The sequence below is a fragment of the Trachinotus anak genome, unplaced genomic scaffold (genome assembly GCF_046630095.1).
Source record: "Trachinotus anak isolate AG129_WGS33_773 ecotype Australia unplaced genomic scaffold, CSIRO_AGI_Tana_v1 ptg000010l, whole genome shotgun sequence".
Taxonomy (NCBI): domain Eukaryota; kingdom Metazoa; phylum Chordata; class Actinopteri; order Carangiformes; family Carangidae; genus Trachinotus; species Trachinotus anak.
Genome location: NW_027273861.1, coordinates 5,521,998 through 5,545,342, shown reverse-complemented (window position 1 = coordinate 5,545,342; position 23,345 = coordinate 5,521,998). Strand labels below are relative to the sequence as shown.

General features: G+C 41.8%; 4 protein-coding genes across 8 annotated transcripts in view; 2 read left to right on the top strand and 2 right to left on the bottom strand.

Moving 5' to 3' along the window:
- Positions 1–258: 258 nt before the first annotated feature.
- On the top strand, positions 259–4,231 carry LOC139626696 (homocysteine S-methyltransferase YbgG). Its single transcript, XM_071487131.1, has 8 exons — positions 259–523; positions 1,729–1,796; positions 1,918–2,090; positions 2,189–2,292; positions 2,470–2,631; positions 2,735–2,940; positions 3,930–4,009; positions 4,090–4,231. The coding sequence occupies exons 1-8, from the start codon at positions 425–427 to the stop codon at positions 4,176–4,178; spliced, it is 981 nt and encodes a 326-aa protein (XP_071343232.1). The 5' UTR covers positions 259–424; the 3' UTR covers positions 4,179–4,231.
- On the bottom strand, positions 4,229–10,811 carry LOC139626693 (basic immunoglobulin-like variable motif-containing protein). The gene is made up of 10 exons (XM_071487129.1): positions 10,578–10,811; positions 9,751–10,311; positions 9,413–9,542; positions 8,999–9,094; positions 8,115–8,219; positions 7,929–8,023; positions 7,712–7,844; positions 6,625–6,708; positions 6,447–6,543; positions 4,229–6,359 (listed from the first exon to the last, which is right to left on the bottom strand). Exons 2-10 carry the CDS (start codon positions 10,235–10,237, stop codon positions 6,057–6,059), a joined length of 1,530 nt encoding a protein of 509 aa, XP_071343230.1. The 5' UTR covers positions 10,238–10,311; positions 10,578–10,811; the 3' UTR covers positions 4,229–6,056.
- A 304-nt stretch (positions 10,812–11,115) lies between these two features.
- Positions 11,116–16,307, top strand: LOC139626691 (inosine-uridine preferring nucleoside hydrolase). 2 transcript variants are annotated; one of them, XM_071487128.1, is made up of 6 exons: positions 11,116–11,140; positions 12,231–12,419; positions 14,837–15,019; positions 15,113–15,224; positions 15,299–15,435; positions 15,514–16,307. In XM_071487128.1, exons 2-6 carry the CDS (start codon positions 12,237–12,239, stop codon positions 15,877–15,879), a joined length of 981 nt encoding a protein of 326 aa, XP_071343229.1. In that variant the 5' UTR covers positions 11,116–11,140; positions 12,231–12,236; the 3' UTR covers positions 15,880–16,307. The 2 variants fall into 2 exon arrangements, with proteins under 2 accessions (XP_071343229.1, XP_071343228.1); XM_071487127.1 differs by lacking the exon at positions 11,116–11,140 and adding an exon at positions 11,345–11,377 and having other exon boundaries at positions 15,514–16,018.
- A 1,239-nt stretch (positions 16,308–17,546) lies between these two features.
- Positions 17,547–23,345, bottom strand: part of tmem131 (transmembrane protein 131) — a 30,712-nt gene continuing 24,913 nt past the window's right edge. The window contains exons 29-41 of one of the 4 annotated variants that reach the window (XM_071487125.1): positions 22,713–22,898; positions 22,430–22,585; positions 21,196–21,620; positions 20,551–20,735; positions 20,330–20,460; positions 20,135–20,247; positions 19,926–20,057; positions 19,676–19,829; positions 19,195–19,310; positions 19,019–19,100; positions 18,830–18,933; positions 18,573–18,724; positions 17,547–18,486 (exon numbers count right to left, since the gene is read on the bottom strand). In XM_071487125.1, coding sequence (XP_071343226.1) covers positions 18,220–18,486; positions 18,573–18,724; positions 18,830–18,933; positions 19,019–19,100; positions 19,195–19,310; positions 19,676–19,829; positions 19,926–20,057; positions 20,135–20,247; positions 20,330–20,460; positions 20,551–20,735; positions 21,196–21,620; positions 22,430–22,585; positions 22,713–22,898 — 2,203 coding nt within the window. In that variant the 3' untranslated portion in view covers positions 17,547–18,219. The remainder of the gene's footprint in view (positions 18,487–18,572; positions 18,725–18,829; positions 18,934–19,018; positions 19,101–19,194; positions 19,311–19,675; positions 19,830–19,925; positions 20,058–20,134; positions 20,248–20,329; positions 20,461–20,550; positions 20,736–21,195; positions 21,621–22,429; positions 22,586–22,712; positions 22,899–23,345) is intronic. The other 3 variants (XM_071487126.1, XM_071487124.1, XM_071487123.1) reach the window with 3 other exon arrangements.

Below are 23,345 nucleotides of genomic sequence, written 5' to 3'. Positions count from 1 at the left end.
CTGGAAAAAGCCTGGCTGGATAGTGCTGTAGCCTTGTTCAGGCGATGATTCTACATTTCGGCGACAAGTCACAAGGACTGACTCAACCATGAGCTGGGCTGTACAAATGCATCGTCAGACCCTGACTGACTGCAGTCATTGTGTAATGCGCCATCTAGCAGTGGCCTAGTGAAATTGTGGAGGTCGAAATCACCCCCATCATTAAAGTTTCGAGTGGCCCTAAACGCAACGTTCGAACTTTGTGTTACCCGGAACAACAACAGTCTGAAAAATAACCTAAAGTGTTTCATGTACTTTACTTTGTGTATAGGGCGTTTAGTTAATTTAGTTTTATTTACATAGTTTTATTCGCTCGACTGTGTGTGTTCAGTGTGAACAAGAGTCTTAACTTTAAGTCAGTGTCTCTTAATTAAGGCGTTTGTCCATGGGTTCTCATCTACGGCCTTATATGAGTGATAATGGACCTTTGATTCTGGATGGTGGACTAGCAACTGAATTGGAAGCGCAAGGAGCTAATTTACAGGTAAAGCAGAAAAAAATAATTAAAAATATACTCATCTGCGTCATATTATTAATGTGGGTGTATATTCTAGCAGTTAGCATTGATTTAGTAGCTACACACAGCTTAGTGTTTACTACCTCTACCTGTTTTTTTTTTTTTTTTAAATCATGCAATTCGCGCCTATAAAGGTTAAATGTATTTTGTTGGATAAGACCAGGCATAGCTACATCTTAACCATGTGATTCAAATGTAGAATAACAAACTTTATATATTTAAACTGGGCTTGAGAGTGTATCTAAATCTAACTGGACTGTCACTGCTTTAAACTAACTGATCATAATTACACAGTTGCCAGTTAGCCAGCCTTAAGAACTGTGCTTCCAGACTAAAAGTCAACACAGTGGTTGGCAACTGATGAAAAAGAAAGGAAAACATGAGTTATAAGTTGTAGTTTGATAATAATAATAATAATAATAATAACAATAATAATATGGTTTAATGCACCACGAGAATGGCAGTGGTGCAAGAGGTATTAAGAGCTTTCACTCAAATAAGAGTGGCAATGCCACATTTAAAAACCCTAATAATGTCAGTCCTGCTTAAGGGAAAGTATTATCAGAACAGTTTTAGTACCAGATCATTGTTATTGATGCAGTGTCATGTAAGATGCATTTTAATGTTGTAGCTGGCTGCATTAAAACTAGGTTACTCATCTTATACACATTTGGGTGGTTGACTTTACTGTATATGTATATTATAGGTCTTTAAAGTCTTCATCTGCAAAGAAACTAGTAACTACAGCTGTCAAACAAAAGTAGTGGAGAAAAGAGTTTCATGCTTTTGCTGTTGATGCAGTTTGAATGCACTAGGTGGAGCCACAGTTCACAGTCTGTTGCCCTTTATTCCTCTCTGTGTGGGTTGAAATGTTTCTTTCAGTATGGTGAATACATGGATATGCATCACATATTTTATGTGGATAAATTGGGACATAACCAATGTAAAGGTTCAAAGGTTGTTTCCATACAATAAATAATCATGCTTGTGGTGGTGCACTGTCAACAAATATTTTGAGACATTTTATATACGATGTTGTGAATCAGTTCCAAATGCAAGTAGGAATCTGAAAATTACAGGATTAGCTGATATCAATATTTTTTTATCAGTCAAACACATTCATGTTTTGAAAAGGAGAGTGAGATGTCTGTGCCTGTGTGTCACACGACTAGGGAGATCCACTGTGGAGTGCCAGGCTTTTGCATACTACTCCTCAGGCCATAGGAGATGCTCATTACAAGTAAGTCCATGTAAAATATCATTACAAGTAAGTCCATGTAAAATATCAGAGGCTGGTTGTAGAAGGATATAAAGAAATGATAATCAAGTGTAGAAACTAATTTTATTGAATTTGACCACAGGTTCCTCCACAGTGGAGCTGATGTTATCACCACAGCTACATACCAGGCAAGTATTACAGGATTCATCACTCACCTGGACGTGAGCTCTGAATGTGCCAGAGAGCTGCTGATGTCTGGAGTTCAGGTGGCCAAAGAGGCAGTGAAGAGATTTGTCTCTGATAGTCGTCCAACAGGTGCAGGAACTACACCCTGATGTTTTCTAAGCTGAGTGGACACTGTCTTTGTGCACTATGATGCTATTTCAATGTGTGTTGTTCTATTATCTCTTAAGGGCAGAGAGATCCCTTGGTGGCAGGTTCTGTTGGACCGTACGGGGCTTTTCTGCACAACGGCTCAGAGTACACTGGGGCTTATGCAAAGGAGATGAGCATAGAGGTGAGTGGCTCTCAGCATGCTCATACAGCTTCCACATTCAAGTCATTATATGTTACTGTATGTAAAGCATTTTTATTGCTAGTCATCGGACTGTCGACCTGTTTTTGACTTGTTTATTGACTCTGGTGTAATTACTTGGTTATCAGGGTCTCATATGTCTTATTTTTCTTTATTAAGGAGCTTAAAGATTGGCATCGGCCTCAGATTGATTGCTTAACAGCAGCAGGAGCTGATCTCCTTGCTTTTGAGACAATCCCAAGTCTCAAAGAGGCGCAGGCTCTGGTGGAGCTGCTGAGAGAGTTTCCGAGCTCTAAAGCCTGGCTCTCCTTCTCCTGTAAGGTAACCATGGCATGAGAAGAGTACAATTAGTGCTGATTCAGTAGTGCATCAAAGTAACTGAAGTTTGTGTTAAAAAAAAAAACAAAAAACAAAACTCCATCAGGATGGGAGGTGTATATCAGACGGCAGCCCGTTCACAGATGCAGTGCAGATGGCTAACAGATCCACGCAGCTGGTCGCTGTCGGAGTCAACTGCTGTTCTCCAGCTTTGGTGGAGCCACTGCTGGACTCTGCTGGGTCCCTGCTGAGCCTGGACATGAGCTGGGTGGTGTACCCCAACAGTGGAGAAGAGTGGGACACTGAGAGGGGGTGAGTCTGTAGTTGAAGAGTTTTAGTAATAAAGTCACCTCTTTAGTAGCTACTGTGTTTTTCTCAAGAGTTAAACAGAGAAACTCCTCTTTAACACTGTGCATCTCCTGCTCACTATTGTATGTCACCTTGTAAAGAACAGCCAAAAAGATGATCTATTCAACAACACCCATCTCTAAATTAGATGTGTTGATTAACACTTTTATTTTGTAAATATTTCTGGTAATGTTTTCAGATTAAATAGAAGTATAACTTGTATTAATCAGATTTAGAATGGGGTGAGTAGCAAATAGGGGCACCAGGGTAGAGGCGTGTAGCTTTCCTCACCACCACAGCAGCTCACCATCCCTGTGTCAGTCACTCTGCAGTTTAAGATTTCTGCTGTTGGATGACAACAGACCCAGAACTTAATATTTTGTTCAAGCTGGTAATGAAAAGAGACTGAAAATCTTTCCTGAAATACCACAGCAGATCCACACACACACACACACACCTCCACAGATGTTGCATTAAATAATACATCACACTATAACAAGACAGTCTAGAGATCCATCAAAGGAAACTTGTGATACAGTTGCTGGTCACATGAATATTACAAACCCTTTGAGTAAAAAGCAACTGGACATTAAAATGTGAGAGAAAGGGGGATAAAAATGCTGTAGTTAATGTCTCTAATGGCAAAAACAGGGATAATTGAATGAGGAATAACTTAAATGTTGTCTGTTGTCTGTAACTTAAATAATGTCTGTTATAGAGAGGAAGATCCAGTGTGACTTTTAAAAGATACAGACATGGACTAAAGTTAACCACAATGTCGAGCAGTGATCTCATTTCCAAAAATGACTTAGCGGTGTGAAAAAACACTGAAAGATGCATAAACGTTCCTTCTTTGCTTTTAGATCAGGAACAACAGGGAGAATTATCTTTTGAAATCTTATGCATGCTAACTTGAGTGAGACACAGAGCAGAGTTTGTGTTTTCATACAAAGGTGGTTAACATCAGTGGAAACATCAGCATCAATACCTGAGCTGAGTCGTTCATGGATGAAGCAAGGCGCTGCTTTGATTGGTAAGATGAACTGTTTTCTCTTCTTCTGTCCTCATATTTTTTTCAGTGCTTATTATCTGACGAGTCTCTTTGTCCATCAGGAGGTTGCTGCCGTATCGGTCCTGCACACATAAGAGAGTTACGACAACAATTAAAAGGAAGTTGTACATCTCCAGCGTCTACAGTGTAACTGGACTGAAAACGTAGCAGTGATTGTTGTGAAGAAAGACGTCTGTTCCAGAAGCTTATAAAAATCTTAATTTATTGTAAAATAAATAAATAAACCACTACATCAAATCCTTGTGAGTACACAATGACATCTGTGTTGGATCAAAGACAAATGGCAGCACAACAGTGCAAACAAAAAGTGTGAGAACAAATGATGTCTGTACATAAACATGAAACTAAACCATGCAGTCTTCGCTTTCTGTGGTTCACATTTTGTGTTTGGGCGAGTGAGGGATTCCACAATCACTTCTGTACGGCTCCTGTCTTTTAAAAACCGGGATCATCTACACAACAGTCTCACTGTAGGTTTCACAAAGCACAACACAATGTCAGCTGCTTTCACAACACTTTTGACTGGACGGCATTTCCACTGAAACTAACCACTGTACGTCAGGCGCAACACAAGTCCACTTACTGTACCTGTACACTGAAGTGTGGAGATGCATGTCGCTGAACAGAATTCACAGCAAATGTGTTATTGTCATGTTTCCTAGACAGAACTAGTTGAATATAATGTGCACTCGTACAGTATCACTGCAGCAAGTTGAAGATGATGTGACATAAACATAATTGAACTCAGAGAAACCTGTTTGTGATTAGAGTTACCATGACATGAAAATAATCCTGTGGTGTGACTGTAACATGTAAGAACAACTAATCTCCCACTGTTGATTTAAATACATGGGTGGACAAAATAAAAGAAACACTTTATAGTGCGTTGGCTCTGTGAAGCACATATTGCCATTCAGTTTTTAAAACTGTAAGTTCTGATTCACTCAACTTCATATTTGAGGCCATAGTGTGATGCTTGTTGTCTGTCCCTCTTTGTCAGTGAAGTTTTCTGCTGTTTGCAATATGTCATCAGGATTTTTAAGACCTAACTGATGCTCAAGCAATCCAGACAGCACCCATCTGTCCCCTGTGTGCCTGCAAGGTCCACTTACAAAAACAGTAATGTTCAGATCACTGATAAAACCCACTGCTGTACAATAATCAATTTGAAATGGCTCACTTGTGTAGCTGCCTGTGTGATTGTGCTGGTGCACCAGTCGCAGTCTAGACATTGTTAAATGACTTAAATGTAGCAAAAGAAAATCTTTTAAAAGTCATGAGGACAAAGAGGAACAGTAGAGAGACCCTCACCAACACCACCTTTAACAGAGTACATGACTAAAAGCACTTTGAACTATGTTACAGCCTCAAAATGACAGTTGGATTGAATCTAAATCTGATGTTCACTCACCAATATTAAAGGAGAAGTCTGGTGATATTCTATATTTTTCTTGTCATTAACAAATTCCATGAAAACACTACAACCAACAATGAATGTATCCTAGTAACAAGTGCTGCATGTATATCCAGAGTCTGGTTTCTCTATATCTATCATCCAAATATATGAAAAACATCACTGAGCCAAACTGTTGCACATTGTGTTAAGTTAATCCTACAAACACTAATATTATGCCGCAGGAAATACTCACTAGAGCACTAATGTAGCAATATGTATTAATCCACTGCTGAAAATAGTCCCAACCAACTCCTCTTTGAATATTGTTATACTAAAAACTACAGTGCGCAGCTGTGTTGGGACATTATTCAGCATCTAAACGAAATGAAACCAAATATTTGCGATGCGTTTTAAAGATTTACGCCGTCAGTAGGAACCAGTGGGCTTGGAGTGAAATGCCACAGACGGGGTAGAGAGGTCAGGAAGTACTGACAGGTTTGACATTTGTTAAGAGTAAAATACAGAACAATACCAGACTTATTCTTTAAATGTATCTTAAGGCTGCTGTACTGTGTTATTTTGTCCTCCCACTGTACGTCCCAATAAACCTTTTCAGTCTGTGATGTCTTCTTCCAGATCGCTGTCAGGGGAGCTCTTCTGTCTGTACTCTGTGCTGTTGGACAGGCGTTTCCAGCTGGCCTCTTTCTGACTTCCCATACTGTGCGAGCGTCCCAGGTGGGCCAGGCGCTTGCTCGACGTCCTCTCCTCCGCGTCCTCTGAGGCGCGCCCGTGGGCTCGCTCCGTGCTGGGGTGGTGGAAGTCATGGCGCAGGTTCTCCAAATTCAGAGCCCAGGGGCCGAGCTTCTGCCAGTTCACCCTCTGGAAGGCCATGATGCAGTGCAGGTTTCCACCCACCTGTGTTTCAGAGAACAGCTCTTAGTACTGATGTGTTTACTTAAAGAGCCACATTTAATTCGACAGATGTGAGAGGAGGAGAGGAACCTTTTTGGTTTTGCGGCGTTGAATCCCCCTCTCTGTGTGACGAATGTCCAGGTATTCTGGGTTTTGCGTGTTGAGGTCAGTCACAATGTCGAGCCATCTGAGAGGAGAGGTTTCATGTTAGTCCACTCGGCCACAGACTGAAAAAACTCGGCAGAGACTGAACAGAAACAGAGCTTACTTTTTACAGTGAATAGCTGGGTGCTTCCTGCTGGGCTCCCCGATTAGGATCCAGTGCTCCATTTCATTTGTGGGTAGAGGGCCCCTTCACACAGCACAGAGCCACACTCATCAGTTTATACACTCTTAACAGCTGAAACCAGTTCGATTCATTGATTAGTCAATCAATAGAAAGATATTCAGCAACTATTTTAGTAATCGATTGATCATTTTTGCCATTTAAGCAAATACAGTGAAAACATTGTAAATGTTCTCTTGTTCAACCATCTCTATGTCATTTTCTGCTTTTTTTAAATTTTAGACTGACAAAACAAAACAGAAGACAAGATAGGAAATACTTTATTAATCCCTATAGGGAGATTCACAATTGTCCAATAGCTTATTCATGTATTTAGTTAAGACTGAGTCTGTGTCATTGTCCACTGCCTTTGTCTGGGTAGTTAAATAGTCTGGTGGCAGTGGGGACAAAGGATTTTTAAAGTTCACATATTCTGCTTTTTGTTGTTTCCCTTCCTTTAGTGTGTTATAGCTTTTATTTAGCATGTAAAAGTTACAAAGCCCTCAGTCCACGGCAAAGGGGGTTATTCTCTCCCACAAGAAAGTCAATCATCTACATCAAGATGTAACACATTCACATACTGCCCACCTACCGGCTCGTCAGAGCAGAGGCCGGGAAGAGTTTGGTTAGTTTGAGCCCATCACCGTGATGAGAAGATGGGTTTTTTTTGTGCAAACTCAAATTCCCTTTGTGAACAATAAGTGACGGTGCAGATTTACCATTCAGTCGCTTGGTGACAGCTGAATAACATTTTACTGGCATCGTTAGCGTCTTTATTTCCTGACAGCAGACGTTTCCACTTCAGTCAGCACTTTAGCTCATTTCCCACATATATTTAGACACACATGCATTATTAGACAAAAAAATTAAAATATTGATTGTGATTGAAAGACTAAATCCACTCTTATGTCTCACAATAAGCAAGATTTTGTCTGAAAACCCACTTTGAAAACCTTTGGACAAAAGACTAATCAATCATTCACATACATAATCACCTATAATGAGAATAAACTGCAGGGATGTGACTTACCTATAAGCCTTTGCTGCTTTGAGTGGTGTAGCTTCAAAGCCCACTGGGCAGAAGTAGTGGTTCTGGCAGTGGTAGATGTAGGCCATAGACTCATCCTTCAGCCCTTGTGTCAGTTTCATCAAAGCTCCTTCAGCTGAACAGATCAGAGCGGTTATCGCTTTTGTTTTAGCTCCTCACGAGCAGACGTGCAGCTGAGTTTGGCAGCTCAGGGACTCACCTGTTTCTCCTGCTGTCTTGTGTTTTCCGTGTGGTTTGTAGAGAATGTAGGAGCAACCTCGCACTCGGAAGTTGTCATTGATTTGTCTGAACCACCTGGAAGGAAAAGGCACTGATTGAACTGAGCTGCATGAATATCCTGAAGCCGAGTGATTATTTACACAGGCTAAAGGAGCAGTTTGTGTACCGCATCAGAGTGGCGTTTCCAGTGAAAGGACCAAACTTGATTTCTTCAAAAGGCGGCTGAAACCCCAGAATATGCAGAGCCTCCTCCTGAGAGATGGGTGGAAGACTAGCAACACAGGTAAATATACACTTATTAGAAAGTGATTGCAACTTTTGTGCAATATGAACTCATCTCACGTGTCACCAGCTCTGAAGAGAGTGAATCCAAAACAGCTGATTTTATTTTGTCTCATCAACTTGTTTTATGGGTGGTATATGTTTTGCCTGACAGACAGCAGAGTGTTGCAGTGAACGGCTGTTTATCTGGAACTGTAGTAACAACACCTCAGGGGTGCATCTAATCGCCTTTATTTTTCATCATGGTCACTGACAGCTGCAGAGGCTGTGAGGACGACAGCCACCGACCAGGACCATGGCTGAGCTCTTCCCACTTATGTAAAGTGGTGTGATGATATTTTTTTTTAGATTTGAATGTTTCCACAGCCAAAGAACTAATGACTGATTTTATACAAATCAGAGATAGAATCAGTTCAATTAAAAACAACCTCATTGTTTTAATCTTTTAACCTTTTCTTTTATTTGCTGGTCTGAGAGTCTGACACTGAAAGAGAGAAACAGCCTCAACATTATTGTTAAGATCTGTTCAAAGATTTACTGGCGTCAAATAAAGGGATCTGACCTCATTTTGTGTCGAGGAGGAAAACAATGAGCACACTGAACCGACCTAAAGACGTCTCAGCAGGTGAGTTCTCATTGCTGCTTTCAGGACATCAAACCCACTTGAACTGAATTGACTTGAACTCATTTGAATTCAGAGGCTATCTTACTGTCTCATGAGCTGTATTCCTACATGAAATCTGACAGAAGACATAATGTGCTGCTCACCTTCCTGCGCCCAGAGTGCTGTATAAGAAGTTCCAGCAGGACACCAAAGAAGAGATTCCACATGAAGTCTTGTACTGAGGCCGACTGATGCAATACCTGAGAGACAAATCCTCAAAGTAATATCAGTTTTTACAATTACTATTTTTTACTACTACAATAAAGGTTTTACTATAACTCCTGTCCTTGCTCTGCCTTAAAGTGCCACTACACTCTCAGAACACTTTTTTTTTTTTTGCATTTTCAAATACACCTTAAGGTTTCCTGGCTCTGATGCATGTGTATTGTTTAGCCTCTTCATTTTTCTATAAATTATTATCTATAGAATTTCCTAACCGCACTGCTACAGGCAGATGTAAAGCTGACTTCACTGTGCTTTTCCCTTTAAAACTGTTGAGGCAGTGAATGTAACATTACCATCTTCTAAGGTCGAGCACTTTTCTCTGTTTGATCTCCTCCAGTGAGGCATGAGCTGGGACGTCTTGCAGATTTCTGCTGGGTCTGTCTGATGACTTCATCTTCTTGGAGCTGCATTTCTTCACATTGCCTGAAATAGTGTGTTAGTCACTGCAGGATATACCAGGTTTTAAAGTGTCCAGAAATTACAGAACAGATAAATGGTCAAAAAACAGGACTGCAGGAATGGCATCTTTGGGTGATGGCAAAGTTATGGCACATAACTAAAGATTCAGTTTAACTTTGTGACAAAGTGTATAAATTCATATCAAATATTTCAATAATGATATTTTTCTTACTTGTTCTTGTTTTTCTAGTAAGCACAGCATCGAAGTCTGCTGTATCAATCTCCCAGGCCAAAATAGGCTTAGTGTTGCCAGAGGACACTTCCTCCATGTCACAGTCCCCGTCTGATCCCACATGGGCCCCTCCAATTTGACCAGCGCTGAATTCAGCTGAAGATTTGGGCTTCGCCAGCTTGGGCCCATCATCCTGCTTCTTCTGGACCACGTCCCTGGCTGTGTTTGGAGGACAGTACACTGAAGCAGCCTGGTTGAGAAGGGCATAATCGGAGCAGACTGTGTAGAACTTCTCTCGGGAGTGTGTGACTGGGCAGGTCCATGGGAGGTGCAGCTCTGCGCTGGAAGCCCTCCGTACTCTGGCGGCATCCCGGGCGAGGGAGCTGATCAGACTGTGTTCCTCCTCCCCATCAGTGGTCCTTTGCAGCCCTGACGCCTCTGCTGGCCCAGATAGGTTTGCTCCTTGACCTTCTGATGTATTAGGCATTGAACAGCCACTTGTATGATGGGTGAGAGAACTGGCTGAGGCTGATTGTGATGCTGAGGTGATGGCTGTCTCTTCTGGGGATAAAAGGACAGGCATTTTTAGAAACAGAGATATAAAGGGAAGATGTAGAAGAGGTGTGGTGACACAGAGTCCCAACACTGTGGACTCAGGGGACCTCTGATCACATAAACAATCTTTGGACAAGGGTTTTCAAAGTCACAACCCTGACCGTCATTGTTTGAACCAACGACATTAGACAGCATCATACAACATTACCTTTGACCTATAATAAGTCACCTATTACGAGGCTCTTATTATTGAATATTAACTAACATTTCACCTGTGAAGCCGCTATGGTCCAGATGAACACACAGCTACATCAGGGCTGTATTGTAGTTAGCCGATGTCAACACGCCCAGCTGTTACGTTCATTTTTCCATCATACCGTGAGCAATGTCTCACGACAAAACAGGGTTGGGAATTGGCAAAGCATCAAACTAACCAGATATCACTAAACCTGGGTGCACATTAGCCTGGGACCTGTTAAAAATGAACGACAAAGGTCCCAGAACGTCGTCCTCCTGACCCGTATCCTCTTCCTGGGCAGGTTTAACGGACTGTACCATTCTGGGTAACAAGCGGGGTGCGGAAAAACAAAAGAAAAACAATTAAAGCCGGATAATCAATGAAAACACTCAAGGAAACGATAAGGTAAAATAATAAAGTGACTTTGATTTTCAAGGCGACATTTTATTGTGTTTAATTATATTTACTTTGAGAAATCCATGCCGCTTTTTTAGCGCCTACACACCTATGTCAGCAAACAATGAAATGATCCAACAATTCAAACCAATCACAGAAGCGGCAGCTGTGCCTCTTTAAACTTTACTTCACAGCCCGAAGGTAAGTCCGTCCACTTCAGTTCTTTGAAAGCTGAGATAGTAGCTGCGCCTTATTCTGACAACTCTGAATAAATTATGTTAAATTAGCGACTCAGACTTAGTTAAAATAAGTTAAAGCGGTCAAGTATTAGCTGGTAATTGTCATTGCAGCATTGTGAATTTGTTCAGTGCGAACAGTTTCATTGAAATAATGCTATGTTACAACAGAAGACCTCATACAATGTATAATTTATCTGAGGTAAGTCATCCTTTATGTTGGAGAGTGTGCTTCTTGCCCTTTTAGTCTGCCTGAATTTACACTAGTGCAACACAAGAAAAAACACCTGGTAGAAAGAAGAAGGTCCATTACAAAGTTATTACAGGTTATATATACTTGTGCAAGGACCCCTGGAAGTATGGATGGATTAGTGAGCGGGCCGCCCAGAGGCCCCTGGGCCAGAGCTTCTGTTTAAAAGGACTGGTTATTATTTCTGTCAATAAAAAAAAAAAAAAATGAAAAAGATACAATACAGCTCAAAAGACACAAAAATGGCATCAAAAAGATGCATAACAACCACGAAGAGAGGCTAAATAACTACAATGAGATGCAAAATAACCACAAAGAAACAGAAAACAACTACAAACCCATGCAGTCATGTGTGATGTGACTTCAAAGAGAAGGAAAATGATTAACTAATGTCTCTGTGTAGTCACTTTGTGTCTCATTCAGTCTCCGTGTGTTGTTACTACATAGAAGCAGTGGGGACCAATTGCCTTATAATCAGTCTATGCCTGGAACTGTCCCACCTCCAAATTAGACATCCTCTGCCTCATGTCCTTCACCTGTCTGCTCCATCCACACATAAGTTAGTTTTTTCCTCTGTTGGATCACAACATAAAAAAGCAAAATGAAAAACAGAATTAAATGTATTAGAATAAATTAATAAAAATGACAAGTGAAACTCAAGTTGATGCCAAAAACTTGACCTCTAAGAGGTAAATAAAACAGGCCAGACACCACCTGCGTTTGAGAAGGAATAGTTCTTCCTGACCAATAACCAAACAGCCTCTTAAAGACTTAATGGGTTGTTTTGGAAATTTGGATTTTACAGAGAACCATGGCAAAGAAACTGGTGATCATCGACACAGACTGCGGCATAGACGACGCTCAGGCTATCATGATGGCCCTGGCAGCACCTCACGTTCAGGTCCTGGGCGTTACCTGCGTGTTTGGGAACGCAGCCGTGGAGAATGTGTGTCAGAACGTGTTGAGGGTGCTCTCCGTCTGTGAGCGCGAGGGGGTAAGTTCACTGAAGCTGTGTTTAAATGACCCGATGAACTGTAATTACTGTCCCTACCTGAACAGATACAGATGTGGACTCGCAACAATAATCTCACTCATTTCTGTCACATTCAGTTGTTCAGGAGCGGATTTTGATGGATTTACTTTTCAACACTTTCTAACAGTTTTTTAAATCTTTTCCCTCCAGGACAACCCGTGTTAGTTTGTCAGTGCCTTCTAAAACTAAATCTTATTATATGACAGTTTCCTGATCTACTACATCTGTGCTGAAGGTTTGGTTTAGGTACAAAACTATTTGGCTGAGGTCAGAGATAGTGTTCACTGTTAGAAGACCTCAATGTTGACAGGAGATGGGTAATGATTAATAGACCTCCCCCAGAGCATTTTGGAGAAGCCTGCAGTGATAGCTGGTGTTTATTCACCTGGGTGGGGGCGACAGGCACTAAGGACTTGGTGCACAAAGATTTGACCCCAACTACAGAAAACTTGCATTTCCTCAACAACTGAATCGAAAAAGCTTAATTTCTCACCAAGCAGATCGTCTAAAAAAAACGCTGTCTTTTCTTTGTCTCAGAGAAATAAATCAGCTCTTATGTGGACCTGTTTCTCCCAAACCCCCTTTAGGAGAAATAAGAAGCAAAAGAATAGATCAATATCTGAGAAATCAATCCTGTCCAGTTTGAGAATAACAGGGGAAACACAAGAAAAGCAGGAGCTCTTTGCTGCGCTTACAGGCCTTCATTTGATCACAGTCACGATTTGAGATGTTGTGCAGGCTCATTTATAAGCCAATCAAGTTTTCTTTGAGCTTGTTTGAGCTGATTGTTTCAGATAAGTAAAAATCTGAGCTGTGAGAGAAAAAAAGACAATCATAAATTAAACTGAAATTGGACCTGGGCTGAGACGCAAGGAAGGCTTTTCATGTCCACTAACTTGATTGTAAAATTCAGATTTTCTGCTTAATGTTTAACAGCTTACTGCGTCTGTGGTAGTTATCCTGCAGATAAGAAGTGGAGGACAGTTTATTTTAATATGCTGTCTTCCTATTGCTCTCCTTGTTGTTGCCATCTGCTGGGCTGGATCAGTGGAGCAGGTTACAACTAATATTGTGGTAATGGAGAGGTGTGTCCTATGAGACAAGCATAGTGCAGCTTAACAGGAAGAGTTTGAGGGCCCCCCCCCCCATCATTATTTATATAATCCTCTGCTTCTCCAACAATCATAGACTGTATATAAGAACAATGAGCTACAATTACTGATAGTGTGAGAAAGACAAACAGACACAGCTTCATTTATATGAGTTCTTGTTTGACTGCTCATGACTCCAATTGTTTTATTGGCTCATTTACACCCATTTATCAGATGCAGGTGTTGAATTAGTGCAGGCCTGGGACATAGCCAATAGGAAAGAGAATACAACATACACATTTTTGTGGTTAATTATATACTGTAAAATAATAATAATAATTATTATTATTATTAAGCTTTGTGGCTGGTGGAGTGCTTTACTTCCTCACCCTCTATGAACAGTCTACTGTTCATAGTAGTTCATAGTTCCCACTCTACCTCTACCTGTACTTCTGAGCGAGAACAGACTCATATTAGACAGACAGATAGATAGATAGATAGATAGATAGATAGATAGATAGATAGATAGATAGATAGATAGATAGAATACTTTATTTAATCCCTTGGGGAAATTCGGATTGTCCAGTAGCTTATTAATGTATTCATTTAAGATCTGAGTCTGTGTCATGATCCAAGCAAGAGGAACATGTCAACAAATGAGAAATCCACAGTGCTACAGTTCCATACAGAAGATAATAGCTTGGGAACAACAAGTCAGATATTGGCACCGTGACATTGTGGGTCACTTGTCTGAGGGAGCAGGGAGGTTTTCTGGGTCTGTCATGTGGACTGTGTGCCTTTGCTTTGGCATCATCATGTGGTGGGGGCATTATGAGAGTTTAGTGGAGCTGTACTGACTGAGATGATCCAGGACGACCCAAACCAAAAACTAAAATGTGACTGACAAACTTTTTCTTGATGCAGCATGGACAACATTATGTATTATATTGATATTATACATCAATACTCGGCACTGTGAAGAGTGTTTCTACCAGAAATCTTTGTCATATTAAACAAACCTTGTTCTGAATCTTCATCCTCATGTCAGTGCAAACAGGAAGTTAACGGCTGTGGTCATGTGATTTTTTACACTTAAGAGGTGACACTAATTTTATATAGAATAATTATTGTACTTATTCACCTAAAAAAAAGTAAATTTATATCCTGAAAAAAAACGTTCCAATGAGGAAATATGGGCAGTAGGGTTTCTACCTAAACCACAAGAGGGAGCCATCTGATAATGATACAACAAGTCCCACTGACTGAGCAGGACTCTTTGCCCTGCAGATTCCAGTGTTTCGAGGTAGCGCTGGTCCTGTGGTTGGGGTCAGTAACCCATGTAGTGACCACTTTGGAGGAGATGGACTTGGAGATGTGATTGAAGACAAAGATCCACAGTGGGAGGAGAAAATCCAGAAGGAGCACGCAGTCAATGCGATGATTAGGCTGGTGTCTGAAAACCAGAACCAGGTGAGAAACCTCTCTGTGGTCCGTCTGCAGTCCGCTGCTTCCCTCTGATGATGCTAAAAGGTACTAAAAGTTACTAAAAGGTGCCTCCCACAGGTCTCCCTGGTGGCCCTCGGCCCGCTCACTAATCTGGCACTGGCCGTCAGACTGGATCCATGTTTTCCCCAAAAGCTCAAAGATCTGTACATCATGGGTGGAAACATGGAAGGTAATACCGTGATATGATTACAGGGTTTATACTTGAGACATGTGGCCTCGTATAAGTTGCTTTTGTCTTTGTAGGAAAAGGGAATGTGACACTCTGTGCAGAGTTTAACTTTGCAGTGGACCCAGAGTCTGCCTACATTGTTCTTGAGGACTTTCTCTGCCCTACATACCTGGCATCGTGGGAATACTCCTGCAGAAACGCACTGACATGGGTAAGAGGCGTAGAGCTACACAACTCTGCGTAATGACTGTCTCACTTTAAACTGATCTCATTGATCTCTCTTATTCAGGAGTTCTTTGAGGAGTTGATCAATCAGGATGCACCTGCTGCACGCTTTATGAAGACGATAACATCTAAGTGCTGGGCCTACTCCAAAGAGGCCATGAAGACGAGGAGAGACGTGTACTTCGGCCCTGGCTTCGTCTCTTATGACGCCTATGCAATGGCAGCCTGCATTGACGGCAGCGTGGTAACAGAGAGCATCGAGTGTCCTGTTCGTGTGGAGCTGCAGGGCTCCATGTGTCGAGGCATGATGGCACTAGATCAGACACATACGCTGAAGAAGAGTCACAGTGTATTTGTTATGTCTAAATGTGATGTTGCCAAGTTTAGTCAGCTACTAATGGAGTCTCTGAGACAACCATGTAATAAATAATCTGGGCAATAGATATATAGATACGCAGATGTGAGAAATAATAGGAAAAACCTAAAGCCTTGAGAAACATAGAAATGTAGATGCCTCCACACAGGGCAGGAGGGCTCGCTCAGTGGTTTATGAACGTGGTGTCAGTCATGTTATAGCCTTCACCTGAACACCTGTGGGAGATTTCGGAGCTCAACACCAGCATCATTAAAGCAACAAATGAGGTAATAGCTTTCAGCAGAGTGGTGTTCATCCCTCCAGTGGAGACTCCAAAGACTTGGAGAATATAGGCCAACAAGCACTGAAGCTGTTTTTTCTTTTCTTTCTGTCATTTGTCACCAGTTTTTAAATGTATAGATGAGCTCAGAAAATAATAAAAGATTATTTCCTTCCCTGAATCAAAATGTTTCAGTCTTATTAAATAGAACAAGTTGAAAAGTGAGGTGCTTGGCTGAAATCTTTTTTTAAACCCGCTGACAAATGGAGGCTCTACTATTAAATTAAAATAATATGAAAACCTCAAACGTATTAGTATTCTTGAATCAATGTCTCACTCGGGCTGTTAATCGCGATTAATCGCGTGATTGTCCAAAGTTAACTCGCGATAAATCCAACTTTTTTTCTATTTGTTCTCTAAATGTATCTTAACGGGATCGTTTTCAAATTTTTATACTCTTATCCACATGGGAGTGGACAAATATGCTTGCTTTATGCAAATGTACGTTTATTAGTATTGCAACAATCCAAAACAATGACAAATACTGTCCAGAATATTTTCCAGAATAACCTCAAAGGTACTGACGGCAGGCTTTGAGGCTCAACTTTCTTTGGCCACCTCTGCGGGGTTTGTTTCTGCTGCCATCATGGATTATTATAAGACCATCCACAACGTTAATGCTGCGTCGCTTCCCGATTGCCCAAACTACGGGGCGGCTCGAAGGTCATATTCACGGAAAGTGCGTGTTAAACGCGCGTCAAAAAAATTAGTGGCGTTAAAAGGAATTTGCGTTAACTCGTTCTTATCGCGTTAACTTTGCCAGCCCTAATTCTCACACAAGGCTTTGATATATTTGTCTTGTCTGTGCTCAGTTCGCTTGGTTCCCGGTCTTTGGGATATCTGCGGTGGGCAGGCGCAGGGCCGGCTCTGGGCCGCCAGCCCGGCGCAAAGGAGGATGGATGCTTCACTGGAGAAGCAAACTCGCTCGTCATCTGAACGTCTGCACATCTGCATCTGTAAAAACTGCTCAGGTTATCAAGCTGCATATACTTCTTAAACTGGACTGATTTTAGGGTTAACACAAGTGACTTTTTTTTACTTTTACTCTAGCTAATACAAATATTTTTGTGTCTTGACATGGATTACTCATGGGAGTTTTATATTGGCGTCCATCAGCTCATGACAGGATGAGAGACCATGGTTTCACCTCAAGCTGATTTTTATTTTATTTATTTTTTGGTACAAACTGTGTTTGTTTCCAAAAAGAAAACCCAGGTGTGACCGGCACCTCTTTATGAAACATATATTTTTAATTTAATTATGACATTATAAAGCCATATGTGGAAAACTGTTTTTTAATTTCGAGTGTTAATTTTCCATATTTCCGTAGCAACTCTACTCTTCTGCAGTGCACCTTAGTCTTTTTAAACACTGAAATGGAATGAAATAACAAAACAAGACGTTTTGCAGAAATCCTTTATTTAAATTTGATGGCAAAAAAAGGGCACCATACAAACCTCAAACTTAAGTATTTCATTACTTGACCAATTTGTTCTCACAGAAGGCTTTGATAGCTTCAGGGCTGAGCCCACTTTTTAAATGGGGTTTTAAAAGCTTTCTGGGCCTTTGATGTTTTTAAGTCAGATTATGAAAGATCTCTGTTGCCAAATAAAACAGCGCAATTTAAATTCAAATTTTGATTCATAAGAAACCAATATGATGTAAAGTGATTGTGAAAACAGGATATGGCTTAAAATAAGACATCTGTTCCAACATTAATACTGATCTTTAGAGATTCTGCGCCATGTTTGTATCTTTGAGAAGTAATGCAGCACCACCAGCCTTTCTATATCAGCAAAATGTCTGCACTGGCATTAGCATACCATGCTATCAACATTTTTAATGTAGGGGCATCTGTTAAAACAAATCCAAATAAAAGTTAGCATTTCTGGCCCCGTGAATAAAAAGCTGCAGAGAACTAAATTGCAGGGTTGGTAACCTACAGCACTGGGCTACCAAACGTGTCAAGTAACATTGCTTTCTGTTGGGATTCTCTGATTAAAAAATAATCTAATTTAGCGCACAGAGTATATCAAATCCTTGACATGCCTCTGTTAAGTGCCGTCATGTGCTGTTTAATTGCCGTTGTCAGGGGAGCTGGGCCAGGGTTCAGAGCTTCGCCTGCTCAGGGTGGGGCGCCACATGCTCCACGGGTTGTAGGTCCGACTCATCTCGGTGGAAGCTGGGGGTGACGGGGTCGAACTGTTCACCAGATCAGGCAGAGTTGTTGTGTTGGTAGTTGGAGCAAAAGGGTGTAAGGCTGAATCTGCACTTGTCGACCAAATGGAGCTGCCGAATGGTGTGGTTGTAGACCAGGGATTGCGGGTGTTGCCCAGGAGTGACTGAAAAAAAAAAGAGAAGTTTCACAGTAGTATCATGAACAGGAGGGGGATCTGTGAACTACATCAAAACCAACAAGGGATCTTACTGCAGTCGGGGCGGTGGGTGAGCTGGAGCTGCTGGGCCAGGAGTGCAGAGATTCACTGTTTGGTATGTCCCAGATGGACGAGGGTACAGTGGGGAACTCAGGCCAGTTTTGCTGAGGCTCAGATGATTTTGGGAGATTCATTACACTGAAAACTAAAAACAACACACACATACAGCCAGTTAACCATGAACTGTCACACCAGTTACTCTACATTCTTGTCTTCTGTTTGTTATCAGCCTGTGAGCCACTCAGGTTACCTCCTGTCAGGTTGAAGGAATTGTTGGGCCCAAAAGCAGAGAACGAGTTGGCAGAGTGGTAGTTTGGACTGCTGGCTGTGTCAATGGGACTCCATAATCCAGAGCTATGGGAGACAAAGAAACATATTCAGCTGGGATCATATGTTGATGTCATGTCTGGATGTGTAGTTTGTCTTTTTCTCACATTACCTGTCAGAGCTATCACTTTCCACTGATGTCATGTGTGCCAGACTCTTTCCTTGGCCGTCAGTTTTACCTGGGCCAGAGCCGCCTGATGAGACGATTAAAATGTCAGTGTAGTGTGAACAAACCACCATGAGAACAATGTACGCACTCTGATCAACTGTGTCTTGTTAAATATTTACCTGGGCTTTTGTCATAACCTGCAGCTACAGCAGCAAACGTGGGGTTTCCATTTTTGCCTGGGAGTGGAGAGGCCGCAGACAGTTTATTTCCTGGGGCCTTCTTCTGGTGTCCCTCACTGCAAATATGTCAGGAAAACACAAACAATCTGGATTAGGTTTAGGTGTAGTTAAAAATATAGTTTACCATAATATGATGATTATGGTTTTAAAAGGGTTTTAAAAAAGGGCACAGATCTCGGTGTCATCTGTATAACATTAGTAATGAACCAGTGAACATTTGTGCCAGATGTAATGAAATTCCCTCTGGGTGTCATTCATGTTGTTGGAAAAGGATAAAATGCTTTAATGAAATAATTATGAATGAAATAATGATGTTGGGGAAATGGGAAGACCTGACATGTTTGACAGCTTTTTATGAAGTGGACGTGAGCAAAAATGTTTCATTAGTGATGTTAAGTTGTGCACTGGACCAAGCAGATACCTGTTACTGTTGAGTACGCTGCTGTAGGTGCCTCGGGACAGTAAGCCGGGGGAGGTCGGTGGAGGGGAGCCGGTCCCGGCTGTGGCAGATCTCTTCAGAAAAGGGTCTGCGTTTATAGTCTGGAGGGAGATCTGCTGAAGACTATCTGCCTCTGCTTGAGGAGGACAGGAGAGCACTCAGTGAATATTTGAAACAGACACGAGAGGGACAGGCACCAGACATGCCAGGATGGTTTCAGGCCTCGACTTACGGATGCTGTTTTTTGAAAGAGGTACATCCCACTCTGGAGAAGCAGAGTCCTTCTCGCCTTCAGAGCTGTTGTCCGAGCCGCCGGACAACAGTTTGAACAAAGCAGGACGCCCGTCCTCCAGATTCCCATCTACTGCCAAAAACAAACATGTCAGACATATTTGGTACTGAAACACAGAGCAAAGTGACGACATTAAGAACCAAACTCACATCTTTGTTTCTGCAGAGGTTTTGTCTTTGGGATGTTGGTGAGAAGAGCTTTGGATGTGAAGCTCTTGCGCTGTTTGTTCTCCAGTGGTGTTACATATGGCAGCTCCAGAGAACTGAGGACAAGACATATTTGTCAAAACAAGGGCAGAATAACAGACAAAAATGACTCGCTGTAACTTTTAATTCAAAGCAAACCTGGATTTTTCTGCTGGGGTCTCTTTCTTTGTGGTTCCTTGTTTCTTGGTTTTGGGCTTAATTGAGAAAGTTGAAGTTTCTTCTTTCACATTTCCAGTGGTTACTGTCCTTCCTTTCTTTTTCACTGGTTCCTGGAGGAAATGATGGGAAACATCATTTTTTTAAACAGATGAAGACAGAAAGAGAGCTGATGTGAGTTGGACTCTGACATTATTATTGACCTCTCTGATGTTTGTCTCCACATCTGGGTTGGAGGTCTCTGTAGTCGTGGAGGAGCTGTCGTCGTTGTCTGCCAGGTTATCTTTGAGCTCGTCTCCCTGAGTCTTTCCTGTTGATTTTTTCTCTTTCTCTTCTTTCTTCCTCTGGGCTTTTGTTTTACCCCTCAGCTTCCCTTTGGCTTCCAACACTGCAAACAATACGAGCACTACTGTCAATTCCCTTAATGAAAACTAGGATGAAGAATTTGTTGTTGACGTTTTTCACAACAAAAACGAGACTGACACTAAATAAAAATGACCTCTGAAAACAAGAACTTTGATGAAATGGATATTCTTTGTCAACAAATAAAAACTAAATGATGATGTGAAAGATGGACAAATGGACATGTTTTAGTGCAGTGTTATTAAGCAGCCAACCTCTGAGTGACACCTGTAACCATGGCAACTACACAAAGAAGGTGTCAGCTGCTGAAAATTTGATGAACATGTCACTAATGACTAAAACGAACAAAAATCAAACAACTAAAATTAGACTAAAACTAACGTGTTTCTGTCAAAAGACTAAACTGAATCTAAATCAGGTCCCAACATCAACACCACTGAACACCTTCTAAACCAGTGGACGGTGCTGTACGAACACGTGTGTACCTTTGTGTTGTATGGACTGAGAGCTCTGCTCCTGTAGAGCCTCGGCACTGAGGGAATCTGGACGGTCGAGGTCGCTGTCCATGGCTCCTATCAGGTTGGCATATTCTGTATCCTCAGGGCAGAGGACTCTGTGAGGCAGCGACGACCCGGCTATCATTTGACTCTGGAGGTCCAGCGGTTTGGTGCTCCGAGCCTTGCGGTTGGTTAGCTGGCAGGCAGCTGAAGGACCTTCCTGGCCTGAGGTTGTACTTCCTTTGGTGAGCTGGGAGGAAGTAGCTTGCATAGGTGTGCGGCTGAAGGCGATCCTGGACCTCTTGTCTTGGCTGTCTGAGTCTGATAAGGTGCGACTGTTGGCCTGTCGGCCCACGGCTCGCGCTGCTCCGTTGCTGGACGCATATAATCCTCTGGAGTTCTGGGGTGAGTCGCTGTAATGACAGAAAAGTCTCTTAAGCTACACTGCACATGTTACATCTGTGCTCTCCAGACACCTAAATCAACCTTCTATCAATCTCTTCACCACTGTATTATGTGGTATTCATTTGTTTTTGTCCTCAATTTCCTCTAAATTTTTTTTTTTTTTTAGATCTGCTGGGAGTGACAGTCTTTGTTAAATTTGTACCTAAACCTAAGTTGATTGTGACATCAGTAAAGTTACCTCCATGATGCTATGGGCCCTCACACACTGAGTTGACCTCACAGAAGTAGAGCCACCAAAAACATGATTAAATGTCTTGGTTGACTGGTTTGGTCCAGTCTGTGGTTTGCTTCTGGATAAAAGACAAATATAAGGATGGAGGCTGCAGGTAATAAATGAAATCAATCATTTGCCTGTCAGACAACTCTCTCTCACAGTCAGCCTCAGATTAAACAGGCAAAACAGCTGAACAACCAGTGATAGGGTCAACTGGTGGTTACAGCTCCAGACATGGCAAAAACTGTGAGCAGTGGTTATCCACAGACACTTCACCATAGTCCAAGAGCAGCTGATTGTCCTCTCTGTGAGTCAGAGCCCTGTCAACACACCTAATCAGTCAGAATGACCTCACATCACTCACAGTCTTCTCAGAGACAATTCAAGAACAGTTACAGTGTAAATTTAATATTTGTGTGGTGCTCCAAAATCTAGGTCTTCATCCACATTAGTTCCAGAATATCTGATTCAGTAATGATATTATTGGGCTTGGTAAGCAGGTCATAACTGACAGGATGTTGATGTTTTCCATGTTTAACTTACTTTGAATCACTGTGAATTTGCACAATGTCCCTGAGATTAAATGGTCTCCCAGTCTCCAAGGTGGAGTTGGATTCGACAGACACACGTCTCTTGAAGGGCTCCCAGATGCTCTGAGCCTCCAGGTACGCCGTTGCAATCACCAACAGAAACATGGAACTGCAGAGACAAACAAACAAAAATAATCAACTGTGAGTTAAGGTGAAGTTTTAGAATGTAACAGGGTCGTGTTTCAGTGCTCCTGGTGCTGTCTTAATGCTGCAGTGCTGCACAGAACGACACTTACCTCATAATGAGAGATACTATGATGTAGAGCTCCAGCTCCCAGCTTGGTCTGGGCAGGGTCTCTGCACATGCAGCTAACATGTGGTAGGGTAAGGAGGCGTTCAGGACAAACACAAATTCAGAGCCTCCACATGTCACTAATTTCAGCTCCCGGATCACTCGAGATGAAGTGAAGTCGGGTGTAAACCTGTGAGGAAAGGAGGGAAATGTCTTTGTTCAAAAAAAAAAAAACCTGAGATGGACCTGAGGTCTAATCATGTGTGACACCAAGTAGGACTTTGAATCACAGTCAGAGAGCAGAGTTGAGTCAGGAATCTGTGAACCTGTCAGCATCAGGATGTAGTCTATGGTCTAAAAGAACTAGTTCAACAGTCTTTTCAATCTGCCCAGCGACTGCAAAGTGTGCGTGCAAAGGTTTGAAACGCCTTTTGTCTGGACTAAAACAGCAACTGTCCTACTACTGTTAAAATGAACACAGCTGAGGTGAGGCATGCAGAAAACCTGTTTGAGAAAGCAGTGGCTCTTATTTATTCAAACGGAGTCATGTAGTAAACATGCAGTGGATGGGCCTGTGTGTTGTTAGTTGGTAGCACCCAGGCAGAGTTTACCTTTTTCAAGTAGGAAGTTAATGGTA